This window comes from Myodes glareolus, chromosome 1 (genome assembly GCF_982192425.1).
Source record: "Myodes glareolus chromosome 1, mMyoGla1.1, whole genome shotgun sequence".
Lineage (NCBI taxonomy): Eukaryota > Metazoa > Chordata > Mammalia > Rodentia > Cricetidae > Myodes > Myodes glareolus.
Window position 1 is genome coordinate 134,501,913 of NC_142026.1, and position 19,367 is coordinate 134,521,279.

Below are 19,367 nucleotides of genomic sequence, written 5' to 3' on the forward strand. Positions count from 1 at the left end.
GTGTGCACACACATGCACCTGTGCATGCAGAAGCCAGAGGTCAACCTTGGTTGTTGTTCCTCAGGTGTCTTTTTATGATCTTGATAGAGACTCTCTCACTGGCCTGAAGTTTGCCAAGTAGACTAGGCTTGCTGGCCAGTAAGTCCCGGGGCAACCCCGTCTGGTATTATAAGCACGTACCCCCAGGCCTGTTTTTTTTCCCACATGGTTTTTGTGAATCAGACTCTGGTCCTTAAACTTGCCTTGCAAACACTTTACCAACTGAACTCTCTTGATCCATGAACAGAACATTTTTAATTCCTCAAAGGCTTTGTAATGAAAAGTCATGAAGGAAAGCTCGATTAAAAGACGTCCAGTCTTTAGAGTTTGCTGCCCTGAGAGTGTCGTAGATGTGTCCTGTCTGGGCCTTTTGAGAATCAGTACATTTTGTATTTCTCCCTCTGAAGATCATACTGGGCCTCTCTAAGCCACTCCGTCCTGCTCTGTTATAGATTTTTCCTCCATTTCATAGCAGGAAGTCTATTCAAGATCACATGTTCCCTGTTCTGAGTCTGTAGAACATGCCCAAATGAACATGAAATGAGGGTTTTTGTGTGTGCATGTGTGTGTGTGTGTGTGTGTGTGTGTGTGTGTGTGTGTGTGTGTTTGTATCTGGCTACCTGGATTCAGTTCCAGTTCTTAGGACTGTCACATTCTTCAACCCATGTGCACACACACCACTGCCTGTCTCCCTTTACCCCTTCCTTTTGTCTTCTCTGTTTGGTCTTTGGAACACTGGGACATTTTCAGTCTTGGACAGCAATACACTCTGTATTCCTTGGCCTGTTTTACACTTCTTTCCAGGGACCTTGTCTGCAGATCCTGAGAGCCAATGACACAGCCAAAGCTTAGGTTTTTCTCCTCACATCTCCCTGCTCACCTTCCGAAAGTCACCAGGGATAAACAAACAACAAGGAATGTGGAATTCAGCTTCAAAGACTCTGGTCCCTACGAGGATTGTTGTCTTCTGTTTTCTTACAGACAGTACACCGTGCGCTACCGTGAGAAGGGGGAATCGGCCAGATGGGATTACAAGCAAGTGTCTAACAGGCGTGTATTGGTGGACAGCCTGATCCCAGACACGGTGTATGAATTCGCAGTCCGGATTTCACAAGGTGAACGTGATGGCAAGTGGAGCGCCTCCGTCTTCCAGAGAACGCCAGAATCCGGTTTGTGTCTGAAATGGCCTGGGCTTTCTACTGAGGACCACTGGTAACTGAGAAGTCAGGGTGATACAGGGTAGGCCGGCCATGTTTAAAGTCTCACTAACTAAAACCTTACAAGTAGAGTTTGTATTAGAGCTAGAGTTTGGATTCAGAACTATTAAATTAAAAGGGAAAGAGAGAAATTGAAGAGGTTGAGGAACAGCTGTGTTGGCCCCAGGCTTTGTACTGTGGTTGCCCGTTTCTGCCAAAATGTTCTTCTGCCATGTCAAACATACCAAGTTCCAGGGTGTAGCATACACAAGTTGCTGTTGTGGCCACGGATGTCCCTGGGTGGCCTAGCTTTTGTTATATGCTCTTCTTGAGGTTGGGGTTATATTTGAATTTAGGGAACATCTTTTCTGTAGCCGATATTACTCAATAACAGCCAGAACTACATCTTTAAAAAGTTGTAGGAGGCTGGATATGGCAGCATGACTTTTATCCCAGCACTTGGGACACAAAAGTGGTGGGTCTATGTGAATCCAAGGCTAGCCTGGTCTACATATTGAGTTCCAGACCAGCTAGGGTAACATAGTGAGTCCCTGTCAGAAAGACAAAAGTTGCACCAAAAGGATGGTAGAGATTTTGCAGTTCTGATTCTGTGACATTGAGCCAGAAGAGAAAATTGGAATTCCTAAAAGCCTATTTCTAAACTCGCTGCATGAGTTGGAGGAAGTGACATTAAGTCACTTTCCAGAAAGCTAGTATAGACCATCGCTCGTGTGTTATCGACGTGAACGCAGCATCTATTTAGTAGACAGTGTGTGAGGGCCCTGTCTCTACTTCCACCTGGAAGGTCCACGAGAGCCCTGTGACACCTTTGTTTTCTGCCGCCCTCTAGCTCCCACCACTGCCCCGGAGAACCTGAATGTCTGGCCAGTCAGTGGCAAGCCCACGGTTGTCACCGTGTCCTGGGACGCACTGCCAGAGACCGAGGGGAAAGTGAAAGGTAGCTGTCTCCTCCTTACCCCCTAGTGTTCTTCCTGAGCAATGCTACTCTGGTGACTCGGACAAAAACTAGGCAGGTGCCATGTACAGTGAGATGCTAACCCAGGGGGTCACAGAGGCTTCCTAAGGTGCACGTGATCGCCTGCCAGTGATTCTTGTGATCTTCCTGTAGGCGGGATCCTTAGGCCAGTCACCCTGGAGACATTTTTAACAGCACTATGTGCTGTCATTACCTTTATATCCTGTGCTAAATCTAGAGCCTTCCCTTGTGCCTGTGAGATCCTGAAAGGAGAAGCTGGCAGGGGTCAGCGGGGACCATAAAGATCTTTAATGACACAGTAAATACTTTTAATGGGGCTGAAAACCTTAAGTTGTAACTTCCAGAAAGTGGATTTGTTCCCTAAATTTCAGCCTGCATTGATTTATTTGGGTCAAGGAAAGGATGGTAAAAAAAAAAATAGAGAAAAAGATTACTGGAGCTTTAAAAGGATAAAAGGAGAAAGAGGTGTGTGCAGCTGGCGAAGCTGCGAAGTAGTCTGTTGGGACTGCTCAGAAAACCAGAAGTCTCGCCAATGGAAAAGTTTCAGAAATCTGGAGACATTTTAAAGACTTGCACTGGGTTTTGCACGGCTTTGCTGACAAGTGCACCTTCACGGCAGGAAGGATGGAACCTTTAATAGAGAAAGGAATCTTTCTATTGTTATGAGGTGCTTTAGTTAGGGTTTCTGTTGCTGTGAGGAGCCACCATGACCACAGAAACTCATATAAAGGAAACCATTTAATTGGGGTGACTTACAGTTCAGGGGTTTAGTTCATTATCATCATAGTGGGACATGGTGGCATGCAGGCAGACCTGGTGCTGGAGAGGGAGCTGAGAACTTTACATTTTGCACAGGAAGTAAACTGAGACACTGGATGGTATCTTGAGCATAGAAGACCTCAAAGCCAACTCACAGTGACACATTTTCTCCAACAAGGCTACACCCATTCCAACAATGACACACCTCCTAATAGTGCCAATCCCTATGAGATTATGGGGCCAATTACATTCTAACTACCACATTAGGTTTGGGGGGGGCAAATTTAAGTCTGATACAAACAAAAGCTCTGAGGAGTTTGTTCAGGCTTAGAGAAACACAGAAAACCATGACCAGTCTCCTTTGAGAATTTGCTGAAAGAAACTATTGAATGGTTCATTTTTTTCCATTCAACTGTAAGATGACTTGGCTCACACGTAGTGTGACTTTATTAGAACAGTGCTGTCCCAAGAAGATGATTGGCATAACATTTTCTATACTTCTTTTCTTTTCACTGTTTAGAAAGAATGGATTTTTTTTTCTTCAAAAGAAGTTTGTCCCCATGCCCCACAGGAACAAATGAGAAGAGTATATATTTAACTGGCCCCTCTAAGTCATGATTTTTATGAAAACATAAGCCCTGGCTCCCTGTGTCGAAGGACTGCAAGGCTGGAAACACCTCAAAAAAGGAAGTAAAGACAACTTTTTGGCTAATTAGATTTTCAGTTTTTGACAACAGTAGTTACTGCTCATCTAGTGAATTTATTTTCATAATACAGACTCATTCTTTTTCTGTCTCACATCTTAATGGATATCACAACCAGTGCTGAAGGAAACCACAGGTCACCAAATATTGCCAGAAATGAGAGCTACTGAGTTCTTACAGATGGAAGAGATTTATGTATCTTAACCCTGTTTAGTTTCCATATGGGTATAATTGTGAGATTAAAATTCATGATAAATTGGGGATATTTTCTGTGTCTGGGAAACACAAAGCATAGTAAGAGCGTACACATTTTGACATGGCTAGGAGTTTTTCTAGATGTACCTAATCCATTAAGGACTCTAATGTAAGGTTTTGTAGGATGGGGGCTCGCCCACTTCTTGCTTTTTGTGACTACAGATGATGTGTTCCCCAGACAGACGGTGCAAAGACATTTCTAGGCGAAAATGTTCTATATTCAGTGCACTGTGAAAAGCTGAGGCCTTAGAGAAAGGGGACGATTCCCTACACTCATGTAATTGCATATTTTTTTTCTGAGGTCATGCTCATATTAGCTTGATAAGTTATTTGAATCTTAAATTCGTTGAGAGAATAGGCAAGGACACTACTTTGTTGAACATTAAAATGACACTATGAACTGTGCATTTGTCTTTATTGTTGCATATATATGTACATATTTCTAAATATATAGCTACCTGCCCAACCCATCTAATGTTATTTGTATGTACATAATTTCAGGGCTGACCGCTTGGGAGCGCTAGGAGGGGAGGAGAGGTAAAATGGTGTAATTACAGTTTAATTTCAAAAAATAAAATAAAGAAGCTTAAAATATAAATAAATAGTAACAAAATTCACATGTAATAAAAGAAACAGTTCCTTATACTGAACTGTTCGTGGCTGCTAAACTGCAAGGGCATTCTGTGCTTATAGACAAGCCAATAAAAATGGAAATGTTAGGAACCACACTGCTCTATCAGTGACTTTCCTTCGCAGTTTTAAATACTATGAAATATTCTCAGCAGCACAGAGTGAATAAGAACTTTATAGGGCATTTTTTTTTTTCTGAGTTAAAAAGTCACTCCACTTGGTAAATGAAATCCTATGTGAGCAGTTATTCAGAACCAGTTTCTGGAAGTCGGTACTTTTAGGGTTCCTTGGTTTCTTACACTGGGGTGTGCTGATGGCACTATAGAAAGTTTGTAAATAAACGGTGGAACCCCCAAACTAGTATACACACACACACACACACACACACACACACACACGTATATATATGTGATCAATTGTGTAACGATAACCGCCCCAGCTCGCGTGCTTCATTTGCTTAAGCTAGCAAGTTGCCCGCCTGTGACTTCCAAGGATGCTAGCGAGTGTGAGCTTGCCTTGCACCCCACTCTTCCGCTGCAGCTGTCGACCAGGTGTTCATCGCCAGGGTGTTAGCTTCAGCCATGTGTGTTCTAACTCATTCTGCCCACACGGTCTGTCTGCTGAATGCAGGACTGTTTGCATTTTCTTCCTTCCAACCGTCTGCCAAATCATTTCAGAATACATTCTTTCATATGCCCCGGCTCTCAAACCATTTGGAGCAAAGTCCCTCACCTTCTCTGGACACACCACTTCTGCCCTGGTGGACGGTCTGCAACCTGGGGAACGCTATCTGTTCAAAATCCGGGCCACAAACCGGAGAGGCCCGGGGCCACACTCCAAAGCCTTCATTGTCACTATACCAACAAGTAAGCATTGTGTGTTCGCGCTTTTCCTCTCTCCTCTTGTTCCTGTTGTTTGTTTTGTGTACTTTGAATCATGCTTTTGGGTTTAGAAGTGCTCAGTTGATGATTTTTCAGGGTTGAGGTTGCACAGCTGTTTTTAAAGTGCTTTGTAGTCCCCTTTGAAATCAATCTTTCCAAAGACTAAAATGTTACTACTGATATTAATTTATTGACATTATTATCAATATATATTAGTATTAGTGTTTTACTTGGGGCTTATGTTGGGAGGGAAAGAACATGTTTGTAAGCTTAATTTGGCCTTTTGATTGTAAGTCTTATGCTGCATGCTTTAAATGGCTCATTTTGTCCTCTAGTATTTTCGGGTACAGTATTTCTCAGCAGAATTCCAGCTGCCTGGTTTTTCTGATCAGTAATAAAACTAACAAGTTCTCAAAGATCCAGAGATGGGGTGGTCTGTTAATGGACCAGGTTTCCTTTGATGCTTCTTCTCGGCATTTATTCTGGAAACACACTGCTGTCTCCACTGTGTGCTGTGAAGGCCCATGGTTTCATGCTGGAAGACACTGGAAAAGCTGTCTGCTTCCTCTAGGGCTCCCTGTTGCTATAGAAACTCCTTCCCAATGCAACCTCCTTTCCCTCAGTCTGTTCTCTCAAGACAGAAAGAACCACAGGATATGTTTAAGATACTGTTTTGTCGACTCTGGGCGCTACTCTTAGCCTTATTCTGGAGATCCAAATGTGCCCATTATGAAAGACATGCTAAGTCAGAGAGAGAAAGCAAGTGAAAGTGTGTTGAGGGGAGATGGAAACCTTGTGGGGCTTCAGAGTGTTCAAGCTTGGAGCTCACTTGAGCCTCTTACAAGTTCCATCTGCCATTCCCCTGTAACTGAGTATAGGTTGCTTGACATTAAGAACAGCCATGCTACATTGGCATCAACCTGGTCCTTAGCTTAGGAAAGCCCTACTTAAGGCTTTGCACTTATGAAACCAGTGACTCATAGTCATGCCTCAGTGTCTGGGGTTCCAACACCCCAATCATGCCAACTCTGCAGAAGTTAAGTCCTTTTCTCTGAAGCAGAAGTGTTTGCATACAACCCGCACACCCATTTTCTCATCTGCTTCAAATCACCCCAGCCTTCTTACACCATAATGTAGTGGAAACACTCTGTGGACACTATATTACTTAGGGGGAAATGAGTCTACACACGGTCAGTACAGACACATTTTCTTTTCCTTAAATGTTTTTGAGGCAAGATTGGTGGAATCTGAGTCCGCAGGCTCCACGGATGCAGAGGGCTGACTGTACATCGAAGCCCTCATTCTAGAACTTCTTTAGATGATACAGCGAGGCATGCCCTGATTCAGTCCACACTTAGGATCTAGAACTCTGTTATACAAAGCAAACTAGAGCCAGAACAGAAAGGATGCTATAGCTGGAGATGTGCATGTGCAGTGGTGTAAGGAATTAGAAGGGATCAGTTACAGTGAGACATGTGGAACTCCTCCACACTGGATGGCGGATACCCCTAAAGCTCCCCTAACACCCACCGTTTAAAAATCTGTTCCAGCCAGTTCCCCAGAGGCCAGTGCACACCAGGATAAAAGGAACATCCGGAAACCTGAGAAACCTCAGCCTTCTCCCCTTGCTCCTAAAACCGCAGCTTCTTCAGAACATGCTCCCCCAGCCAAAAATGCCAAGGATGATCTCCTTGACTTAAAGAACAAAATCCTGGCTCACGGTGTTCCACTTCGGAAAACCCAACTTCACTCTAAAATGGGGGAGCTGGATCCCCAGACCATGGACGTCAATGGTGAGGAGGAATTGGATTCCCTTGAAGATCCTCGTCCATCGCGGATGGAAACCCTAGACCAGAGGCGACCCCTGAGGGTACCAAGTAGATCTGGTCATTGGGTTCCAGCTGCTGGCAGGACTCCAGCAAGGACTGGCCTGCCAGTGCTGCCCCGCAAGGAGGGGATGGATAGGCGTGGCTCCTCACTGGTCCCCCACCCTCATCCACGGGTTGAATCTTCAGTGACGACCTCTTCTACCTACACCCAGCTCAGCTCTACAGACAATGATTCCACGAATCAAAATGAGGACGATCAAGAAGTTTCCCCTGACCCTAAAGCTGCTTCTTTCCAGACACCTAAGAATCCAGTTGGGTCCACGCCCACTGCAACCCCTCGCCACCACGTGGCTTCTAACATGCTCAGGGACAAAAGCAGGCTGCTCCCAGGGGCAAAGGCGGAGTCGTCTGCATCCAGGCATTCTCATTCTTCTACCAGTGAGGAGGATTCCAGTGTTGCAACCCAACCCCTGAATCACGGCTCCCTTCACAGAGGCTCCTCTCGACCACACTCCAGATCCCAGATTTCTAGGGGCTGGAAGGACGGCCAGGATGCCCCTGTCTCTGGCTCCCACATGCCTTCCCGCACTGCTGTGTCACCTTCCGGCTCTTCTCGCCCTTTTTCCCTGACAGAAGGCTCAGAGGAAGAAGACACTAATGATGGTGGAGGAGTTATTGACAGAGATGCAGGGGACACCAGACGGCAGGCTGAGGTCACTGCTCAGACCCAGCAGACCCGGCCTGCCTTGGGACACTTCAGTTTGACACGGAATAAGCCCTTCTCTGCCCACAGCAGAAATCCAAACAGATTACCCAGATTCCGGGGACTAAGACTGCAGCCCTCTGGGTCGCCTCAGTCTACCTCAGCTTCGAAAGTCCTCAGCAGGTCTCCTTCACAGCCAGCATCCCACACCAGGTCTAATGTCTATGGAGATGGTGAGGACGAAGAGCCACTTCCAGCCACTGTGGTCAATGATCGCACACCTTCCTCGTCCAGGCACCCAGCCTCTGGGGGATGGGACACCCTAAGGAGAGGCCCCCAGAGAGGGGCCAGCTTGTACAGGAAGGATCCCATCCCAGAGAATCCCAAAGCTGCTGGAGCAGATGTACATCCTGGGGGCAAACCCCCTCTGTCCTCCAAGGCACGGGACTTTGAACAGAGAACCAACGAGGATGCCCATCAGACATCCCCAGGGTCTGCCAGCCGCCAGTTGTCCCCTGCTCAGCTTCCAGCACCGAGATCACAGCCCTTCCCTGGGTCCACTGTTCCCAGACGAATGACACCTGGCCGCATCTCAGAGGTTTCTAGTTCTCAGAGTAAGAGTGATGAAGCAGGGCGTGATCACTCACACACAATGAACTCCCGTGGGGTGCTCCCCTCGGCTTCCCAGAGTCAGGATGAGGATTCCCAGAGCAGCTATGAGGAAAACAGCACTGAAATTGAGACTCTAGATTCCCGGACTTCCACTCATTCGGCTGGTGCCAAGGATGCCACCCCATCTACTTTCAGACATCGGCAGGTGGGCTCCCAGATAGGGAACAGCGGTATCAGCCCTCAGCCCAGCCACACAGGAGCCTCTGTGAGACCCAGCCGGCCTGGCAGTCCTCATCCCCGGGCCCAGGTTCCTGGCAGGGCTGGGTTCCAGGCCACACCAGTGAGGAAGATCTCCCCTTCCAAGGGTCCCCTGCCTCCTGAATCTCTGCAGTCAGTCTTTACTGAGGAGGAGGAGGAAGAGGAAGAGGAAAAGGAAGGACTTTTAAAAGGCAAGGAAGACTCTCTGTCCACCTTAAAGTGGCCTTCTTCCTCCTCCCACAGGGGCAATAAATATGCGGACAGAAACTTTGACAAAGACAGGGCTGCGGTCGGGCTGGTTCCCCAGGGAGGGAGCCTTGTGCAGGAGCAGAACGCCATCCCTGGAAGGCGACCACCAGGCAGCCCTTCAATAGCCTCACACCCATCTCCTCGATACCAACCTCGAAACCATGCTACTGCAAGTCCCACTGCCAGCACCCACTCCTGGCCAAGGTATACCACCCGTGCCCCTCCCAGCTACTCCTCCACAACGCCCATGCTTTCCTTGCGCCAGCGGATGCAGCGACGGTTCCGGACCCCAGTCTCACGCCAGCCGCCGAGACCCGTGCTCGCACAAGGTAATTGGTTCTCACTTTTAGCCAACCAACCTTTTATATTTCTTTCTAAAAAGTGCTAAGTGGTTGTTTTAAAGCTTATTTTGATTTGTGTTGCTAAACATCCATGATAACCAAGCAGGCATCATTCCCACTTTTTTGTTCAGTTGTGTGTTGGGGACGGGGTTGGTTGCACATGGCCACTGCTTTTAGATGAGTTTGACCCGCAGAGGTTAGAACTGCTGGCTTCAAGTCACATCAGAGATATCTGAGCTGCAGCTGGGCTCCGGACACCGAGAATACTGTCACCCTCCAAACTGCCCCTTCATCTGGGACCATGTGTCCTAGCCAAATGTTATTTTCACTTATTCATCTGGCAAAAGATATTTAAGGAACCAACAGTAATAACACATGTATGTATGTATGTGTGTGTGTATATGTGTGTGTGTGTGTATGCATTTGTGTGTGTGTGTATTTGGGTATGTATGTGTGCATGTATGTGCTTGTGTGTCTGTGTGTATTTTTGTGTATGTATGTGTGTATGCATGTGTTTGTGTGTGTGTGTGTGCGTGTGTGTGTGTGTGTATACAGGCTTGTCTTCTGCTTGTTTCATCCTTATCTTTTGCATGTAAAACTTAACCAAGTAATCCCTAGCTCAATTTCAATTATCTTCTGTAGGAATTACTTAGACATTTCTTCACCAAATGGTGTCTACAACCTGCAGAAAGCACGTGGTAAAGTTGTCATAGAGTTGGGTCATGCCCGGAATTCTGTAACAGACAATGGAACATAGGCAACTATGAACTAGGGTCCATGTGAACCCGAAACTTGCACTTCTCTCGTATGTAACTGAGTTTCTTAGAGCATCTTCAGCAAGTGTGTGAGAATCTGGTGACATTAGCTATTGATTCAGTAATTCATTCATTTGAGATGGTGCCTTACTCTAGTCCCGACTGGCCTGCACGGTATGGCTCCAGTTCCTTTCAAACTTAAAGTGATTCTCTTGTTTTAGCCCCTTGAGTGCTGAGGTGCAGGCATAAATCACCATACCTGGCAGCATGTTAATTTGCTTGATGCACTGTCCCATGTGGGGGTGGTTTTTCTACTAGGATTGCTGTAAGTGACATAGACCTAGATGTAGAGTTTACCAGTGTCTTGTATGTAAAACAACACACTACATGCTTGCTATACAAGGGAAGGCATGAACTAAGTCTGACGAGCCGTGTTGTCAGAAGCCCTGACTCTTCTCCGGAAGTCAGCCTGGGCCTCAGAGGCTACTGGTTGATAATAAAGGCCACCTGTCCTCTAGAGGAGCTGGTGGGAAACAACTCAAGCCTCTCAAGGTGCACTGCAGAGCCCAGCACGCAAGGACAACATCACATGATGACTAAGACCTGGGACAGGGGTCGGCTGGAAATAGCTGTCCTGTTTGGTGGTGGTTAAAACTCTTAGAGATCATCTCCGCTGTTCTCCGCAATTCCACTGCCTTCCTGTTGGTGAAAATGAAGCTAAAGCTACTAAGGTCTTAAACTTCACGTGTAGAGGTACTTAGGAGGCCATTCTCAGTCCCCCAGCATGGCCAGGCTGTCACTTGACTGTCCTGCAGAAATCACAGTGGAAACTTAGCTAATACGTAGATGCTACTGGTTGAAATTCTGTTTTGTGTTTGTTGGAAACAAGGTGTTTGCCCTTACAGGTTGATGAAGTCAGTGGTCTAGGAAGGGTGAATTTACTAGGAGCTTCTTTCCCTTTTTCCCTGCTGTATAGGTTATAATGGACGGCCAAATGTAGAAGAGAACATACCTCCCGGTAGTGTCGGAAAACCAAACAGACAAAAGATTATCAATGGTCCTCAAGGAACAAAGTGGGTAAGGTAAACTTCTTTACATGCTCAAGGTGTTCTTAAATGTTGGGAGGAGAAAACCATGAATACTGTGTGCCAATAAATCAAGCAGTCTGCCCCTCTCTTCCCCTCCTCTTCCCTCCCCTCTCCTCTCCTCCTTCTCTCTCATCCTCTCCCCCTCCTCTCTCCTTCCCTCTTTCCCCTCCCCTCTCTTCTCCTCCCTCCCCTCCCTTCTCTTCTTGCTTCCCTTCCCTCCCCCTCTCTTACTGATAAATTTTCAGTGTACTCCAGCTGGCCTCAAACTTGAGATCCTCCTGCTTCGTAGCCTCTCTGACACTGGAGCTGCATAGGTCCCACATCCTGTTCTTCTAGAATTTAACAGCTTAAGAAAGAAGAAAAGACTCTCATTTCTACTTGGTAAACCGAGGATGGGTCTCATGTTTAGCAAAGGCGATAGCCACTCCACAGTATAAACTTCCTCTTTTTTCTTTCCCATCTTTGGTTTTAACTACCTTAAATATAATTGCTTTCAATGTCTAGAAAGTCTCTGATGATCAGTGAGGCTTGGCCTTGGGAAACCTCACTCCGGGGTTTTTCCATTTGACTTGATTGACAGAAAGATCAGAGACATTCATGATGTCCACCACAGCAGCTACCTGGAACCTAAGAATGGCTTTTCCTACATTCCGTCCTATATTTAATTTCTATTTTTAGCTTAGTGTATAATTAGGTAGTGCATTTATTTTCTGTTGGTTGTCTCAAATTCTTTGTAAAGGAAATAATAAACCCAAACCAAAGAATTAAACAAGTAGACAGTTTTATCAGTTAATCCCTTGAATCTGACCCTTGTCTGACTGAAACTGAAAATATGTCACAGTGCTTTTTGCTTAGAAGATGAATATGCTAAACTCCTGCCCGGGGCTAAGATAAATGTTTAGGGTATTTTGGGGGTTGAGACAGTGGATAGAAAACAGTATTAAGGGCCTAAAATATTCTTTGGAAGAATGAAAAATCTCACTGTGGAAATTACCAGCCAAGCTTTCTACTTACGATGAAAAGGTTTTAAAAATATAAGTACTGAAGGTGTCTGAAAATTTTCACCATAGTTGGTCTAAGGATGAGAGCCATGACAATTAAACAGAATTGCTTTATAAATGGTTCTGAATTGGAAAGGTCTTGACACTACCCTGGCCAAAAGCTGAATGGCAATCAGAGCTGATTTTAAAAGTGGGATTTATCACAAATGCCTCATTTTTGCTGTCAGAACAGGACATTTTTTGCGTCATGGTTATGTAGAGATGGGTTTCAGATGTTCCTTGGTGTGGGAGCACTGTGGCCTTGTCAGCCCAGTGTGATCTGAAGGCTCACTAACAGACGAGAATGCCTGTGGGTGCAGGACCACAATGAGGAACTCCCAGAAAAGAGCGTGAGATTCTTTCTCAGACGGAAAATAATACATTTCCAAGATTTACAATTTCTTAGAGTAAGAAGTTTCTGTATGCTATATTTTATAATATTTCTATAAGTTAAATTTTTTAATTCAATAATCAAAATTTTATTTTTAATACAGCACAATGAAAACATTTTATATTTTAAAGCAACTAGTAGTATTCATTCATTCATTCATTAAATACAAGGAATACAAGAAAAAGGAAGTAAGCATTTTTTACTCCAAACTGCTTCTCAGAAGTGACCTCTTGGAGATATTTTGGTGGATATCTTTCCAAAACAAGTGTCTTTGACATTTTCAGGGTTATGTATAAAGTACATTGCTTTTACAAAATTATCAGTCCCGTTACCTGGATATGCGCAAAGCTAGGTCACTATATACAAGACTCCCGTATTCCTCTATTGGCTGCTGCTGGGCTATTATTTATTTAAGTTCATCTGACAGTTGGTGGATTCTGAGTTTGGCTCCTGTTTACAATGTACCAAATGGCTCAAAATACTTGAAATGTCTTTTGCATATTTGGGAAGCAGAACAGCTTCCGTTCCATACAGGTAAGCAGCAATACAAGGCCAACAATACGATACAAGATGTGACTGCATCTGACTTTGCAGACACTGCAAGTGATAGCGACAAGGGGGCTTCCCTCTCACTTCCCTTCTTCTTTTCTGTGGATGCTCACATGTCTGGACAGACAGCTGGAGATATGAACATTTGGGCATCCCCAGCACCCCTTCACCTGTGTTGTCTTGGTTTAGGTTGTGGACCTGGATCGTGGCTTGGTCTTCAATGCTGAAGGGAGATACCTCCAAGACTCACACGGCAATCCTCTCCGGGTGAGGCTCGGGGGAGATGGTCGCACCATCGTGGGTGAGTGAGCTGTGGGGTAGCTTTGGTTTTCTCCGCACCCCCTATTTCTAATGGTTTCCGTGGTCTCATTGCTCTTAGCCATGTGGGAAGAAGGTTCCCAAATGGGGCCAGAGCCAGCTTTTTTCTCATGGCTTTAGCCTCCCTGTTTCTTCAGTCTGCCCCTCTGGAAGTGTTCTCTAATTGTTCTTGAACTGGCCATTTAGAACTCAGGTCAGAAAAGGACAGTCCACAGGCTGTAATGCCTGATTGGGAAGACGGTGAGAATAGTTCTTACATTTTAAAATAACTCTTTCCCCTTTCCCCAAAAGAAAAATGTCTGTGGCATATGATAAAATGATATGAAATTCACATTTCAGTGTCCATACGCGAAAGCTAAGTTGGAATATAGGAACACTTACTTATGTATCATCTAGTTCATCACTTATGTATTGTTTAGGCTTAGTCTGCTGAGTGTTTTGCTCTACAAGGGCTGAGTTGAATAGCTCCACCTGGCCCGGAAAGCTTAAAAGACTTACTCTCTGGACTTATGTGGAAATGTTTGTGGTCCCCGGCCTAAACTAACATGTTTTCTCCACTAGGGGTAGAGAGAGCGAGCAAAGGACCACTTCCCTTAACAGACAGTTTTCTCTGGATATGGCGCACACCGACTCAAGAGTTTATGTAGTTCTATAGCAGGAATGATGGGCAGTCTCCTAAGTCCATCTCTCTGCAGAGCGACAGATATCACCACCACAGACACACACCATTGCTCCTCTGTCTTTTGCTGATTGAAGTATAGGCGTGCATACGCTTTGAGAAGATGCTCTCTTATTGTGTTTCCTGTCCCCTGAACTATTTCACCTTGTGCTTATCTCTTGCTTGGTTTTATTTCAGATCTGGGAGGAACTCCTATGGTGAGTCCCGACGGCCTCCCCCTCTTTGGGCAGGGGAGACATGGCAAACCTTTGGCCAGTGCCCAGGATAAACCCATCCTGAGTCTCGGAGGGAAGCCCCTGGTGGGTTTGGAGGTCATCAGAACAACCACTCCTCCTCCTACCACCACCATGCCACCAACCACGATGACCACCACTGTGCCTACCACCACAACCCTTCAACCCCAAACCACCACCACCCGCCGGACCACCACCCGCCGGGCCACCACCACTACCACGCGCCGCATGACCACCACCAGGCGTCCCACAACTACAATCCGAGCTACCCGGAGGACAACCACCACCACCGCCACCACCACTCCGGAACCTACCACCCTTTCTCCTACCTGTCCCCCTGGGACCGTGGAACAACAGGATGAAGCTGGCAACCTTATCATGGGCACAAATGGGATCCCGGAGTGCTACCCCGAGGAAGGTAACCAGCTTTGTTCTAATGTAGAAAGCTTACTTGACAGAGGCGGGTCTCAGAGCCTGCCAGAAAGGGGTGAGTACTGGGCAGAGCAGATTCGCAGCCTGGCAGAGGCATCTGGAATCCCAGGGCCTTTGTTTATCAACACTTTTTACAGTCAGGGTCGTCAGATTCAGGAACTAAGAAGTACAGTGTGAGATACTCTGTGTCACATACACGGCGCACACATGTGTGACATGTGTGCATTTGTACATATGTGCATTTGTTGTTCATCCAAAACCTCAGGGTGTCTTTTGTTTATCTGACAGCTGAAACTTGGTGTTATTGGTTTGGGCTATGTTTCCCTAGGAGCGTGCTTCTGTAAGTTGGTGTGTGTGTGTGCGTGTGTGTGTGTGTGTGTGTGTGAGAGAGAGAGACAGAGAGAGACAGAGACAGAGACAGAGAGAGACAGAGAGAGACAGAGAGAGAGACAGAGAGAGAGAGGAGGGGGGGAAAGTTTGGTAGGTTGAGTTTGTGATCATGTGAGTTATCAGGTCTGATGGGTTCTGAGTGTGAGGCCCATTAGATAACAGCCTCCCTGTGAGCACCAGAAAAATCAACACTGCGTTGGGCAGTGAAACTCTCGGTGATCAGCCTTCCCTTTGGAGAACGCCAGTCTCAAGTACTCTCAAGTCTCCTGAGAGTACAGGGTTTCCATCAGAAGACCACACCACTTCTGCTTTTTGCCATGGTTGGTTTGGGTTCTCTGGTCACTTCTGGCGTCTGTCTGTCTTCCCACTGAAGAACTGCAGCTGTGAAGATCCAGGTCACGGCACATCAGCCTCTTCTCGGGCATCCAACGCAGAGGGGACAGACACACGCTCTTCCCTTGGGTCGGAAAGACACACCTAGCCAGTAAAACCTGAATTTTTTTTAAGTCTGATACAGTGAAGACCCTTCCTCTCAGGATGTGTTTGCAAGCCAGGAATTCTCACAGAGCATTGCTGCCTGTGGTGGGCCCTGAGGAATCTGAGCATGAACACCGTGCTCAGAATGAGGATCTACTCCCAAGGCATTGTTTGTGTGGAGAGGTGCAAAATTAATGGAAAACTGGACACATCTTCAAAGTCCACAGTCGAGAGCAAAGAAACGCAAACCAAGGGAGAGAGCCACTGGGGAGGGAACTCTTACGCTGTTCACTCGGTGAGTACACATCTGAATTTCCTTTTTTTAGCATTATTTATGGGAGGGGTCCTGGGTACATGTGTGTGGAGGTGAGAGTTCTCTCCTTCCACCGCGTGAGTTCCAGAGACGGAGCTCGAGTCACCAGGCTTGGTGGCAAGTGCCTTTGCCTGCTGAGCTGTCTCGCTGGCCCCTGGGTTTACCTTTAACTTCTTAGTATTAAAGTGGTTTCCTCCTGCTGCATACATTAATGTGTTTATCTCTGAAGGTGGACATGTAACTATAGATGATTGCTTAGTAACAGGCTATAAACAAAAGAATGCTTGCCTAGGATTTGACTTCCATCACTGCCATTTGACATTTTACTTTGCCTGCAGTTTAAAGGCCCTGTAGCATGCTATTTCATTTACATTGTTCTATCCCAGACTTTAATTTGGTGTGAAATCCAGTAGATTTTCTTAGCATATGTGCCAATGCTTTTCCTTGCCAATCCCAATGCACAGTGCACATGTTGCTTGTAACCCTTCTTCTAACTCCTTGTTCCAACCCAAAGACTAATGGACCCCTAGGCAGCATTTTGAAATCAAGTACAAATTTCACAAAGTTTTGTGGAAAAAAAAAAACTAAGCTTGGTGAGAGTGGCCATCCCCTGCCGTTTTTAGCGGACTGTGTGTTACTTTTAAAATCCTTCAGTGAGATCTGCTTTCTATACCAGCGGATGCTAAAACTTGCATGCTCTCTTCCTTGCTTTGATTCTAACCATAGCTATTTAATATTTTAATTTAAAACCCTCTCACTGAGGTGTGGTTGACATATAAAAAGCCATGCATGTGAGTCTGAAGAGTTTGGAGCGAAGGCTTGTGCACACATCTGGTCATCAAGACCACAGACATGTTCATCACCCCTCAGAGACCGCCCCCTTATTGTTTCATTTAGTCTTTTATCTTTTTACCACCATTTCATGTCTTGGAGTTGCTCTTGTCTGTGTCACTATGCTGGTCCATAACTGGCATGCACAGATCATTGCTTTCTGAGCTGCTAGCAGTGGGCGCCAATGGCTTACTGTGTACGCGCTTCTGCTTTAACGTGTCATTTTCAAATATGATCATGAGTCAGACACAGTGCTTGCTTCCCTCTTGGATAGGAACTTAGCTTCAAAGATGGCTGGAGATTTGAAAATAGCAGAGTCAGCTGCCTCTAGAAGAGCCAGCTCACCAACCTGTCACACACACCTTCTTGTCGACTGAACACCTTGTAACAGTCTATGCTCTGCAGTCACAGCAATGACACGGAGCAGAGCAGGTCCCAGGCAGGCCCAGCATCAGAGGAAGGAGGCTGTTTCTTGGCTCCCATACAGAACCCACAGAAACAGCTGGGGCTCACCCGTGCCCTAGTTTTGCTTTCACCTTCACATTCCCTTCACATCGTCTCCTTTCCAGTGCTAAGTAGAGTTCCATCCTGAACACACACTCACTCTGGATACCCTGTGGTTCTCAGTACACAGCTACAATCAGCCAGACACCATCCTGGCTGCTGGTGCACTCCCCAGCCTAGGAACCTGAGCGTTTATTGCTGCCATGGTTATGACTTGGAATCTGCACTGCTGGCAGTGAAGAATACCACTGAGGGGCTTTTCCAAACCCCTCTCCCCACCTCGCTTCAGCTGACCACTGGACATTCTATTCCATTTGTAAAGTCCTGGGGTTTTGTTTCAGCTCTCCAGCTTTTTAAGCATCTTTTCAAACATCCAAGTCTTGGCTCCCTTGGTGAAATCAGGCCTCCTCCTCTTTTCCTTTGAAAACGGCTCTCAAGAAATGTTCTAGGAATAACCTCGGGCCATTCAGTCATGCCAGCAACTCTGTTATTTATGAATACTTCCTCTGTGTTATGAATGCTTTACTTCCCCCTAGCCAGGGATGCACAGCACATGCTTGTTTGCTGAATGCTATTCCATTTATTCCTCTCCATTTACACATATACACACACCCTTGCACACACATACACATTCATACACACACATCCATGCACATACACACATGAATACACACACACACATCTACATATCCATGCACACACATCCATGAAAACACACACACACACACACACACACACACACACACACACACACACACAAAGAATAACTTTTTGTTTTTTAGCTAGAATTGAATTCTCTGCTCAGTAATGAACTCCAGAGCTGAGATAATAGAATCTGTCATGTCTCTAACTTCCCAGGGTACCACATTATCATCCTTAGGCATCTAAATATCTTAGGATGGAGGTAATTCTGGGTTTTCTAGATGGGAAGTAAAAGTCAGCGATCTTTGTTCTCCAGGTTCTTTCTGCAGTAGATTGGGTGAGAATGCACATATCTGGAGATGCTCTGAGCCAATGGAACAGTCAAGAATTTGTAATGTGACCTCGTTACATGTTGGAGAGACACGTCCATCATTTTAGAAAACAGCTCCAGCCGGCCGCGCTCACCCTCCTGACAGAGAGGAGAATAATCAGAACGCAGTTGCATTGGAGCCACCATCCCATGTGGGAATGCTCCCGAGGCCCCACGCTGGCGTCTACTTCCTCTCTATATACTTTTACAGAGAACAAACCTTTAAAAAGTCATTTTAATGTCTCTGGAGCCGAGGCCCTAATTCCTTGGAGACAGAGTGCTTTCATTATTTTCTTAAGATACTGAAAAGACTCGGGTACACAACATGTCGATGACTGGAAGCCACTGTTGTATGAAGATCAAACTTTGACAGCAGTTCTGGATTGGGTTATAGAACACCCAATTTTACAGAGTTCCAGGTGATCCCGTATGGCAGAGTTGGGGAGTCATCAGTTCTGACGATAAGTGGATGTACAGTTATGACACAGAGAAGATACACTTACTTGGAGAGAAGATGGTGGTAACTCAGAAATAAACTGATTTTATTTGGTTCTAGAAATGTATTCAATTACTTGGTGGAATGTTCACTTATGCCAGAGGCCTATGTTGATCATCATAAGAATCTAAGTTAGCACCCATGACCTTCTGTGAGGGACCGGCCATCTCAGCAGCTCCGGGCATCGCCATGGATACGGGAATCCACAAAAAGAGCTCTGCGTCTCCCTGTTCATGTTTGTCCTGGGATAGTAAAAAATGCACATTTTTGCTTATTTTTTTTAAAAAAACCTGGAGACGTAATGAAAATGGAATGGAAATGATCAGAGAGTAAAATCACACCGTGCTCCTAAAAGCTAAAGGAAAAAGATGGCGGTCAGGAACCAGCGGCGGCAAGATAAACCCAA

At 45.8% G+C, this 19,367-nt stretch overlaps 1 protein-coding gene across 1 annotated transcript in view; it reads left to right on the top strand.

Moving 5' to 3' along the window:
- Fndc1 (fibronectin type III domain containing 1) overlaps window positions 1-19,367 on the top strand; it is a 91,490-nt gene that overhangs the window by 47,962 nt on the left and 24,161 nt on the right. The window contains exons 11-17 of the mRNA XM_085685466.2: window positions 1,021-1,208; window positions 2,086-2,193; window positions 5,258-5,446; window positions 7,012-9,441; window positions 11,185-11,285; window positions 13,466-13,577; window positions 14,451-14,924. Coding sequence (XP_085541592.2) covers window positions 1,021-1,208; window positions 2,086-2,193; window positions 5,258-5,446; window positions 7,012-9,441; window positions 11,185-11,285; window positions 13,466-13,577; window positions 14,451-14,924 — 3,602 coding nt within the window. The remainder of the gene's footprint in view (window positions 1-1,020; window positions 1,209-2,085; window positions 2,194-5,257; window positions 5,447-7,011; window positions 9,442-11,184; window positions 11,286-13,465; window positions 13,578-14,450; window positions 14,925-19,367) is intronic.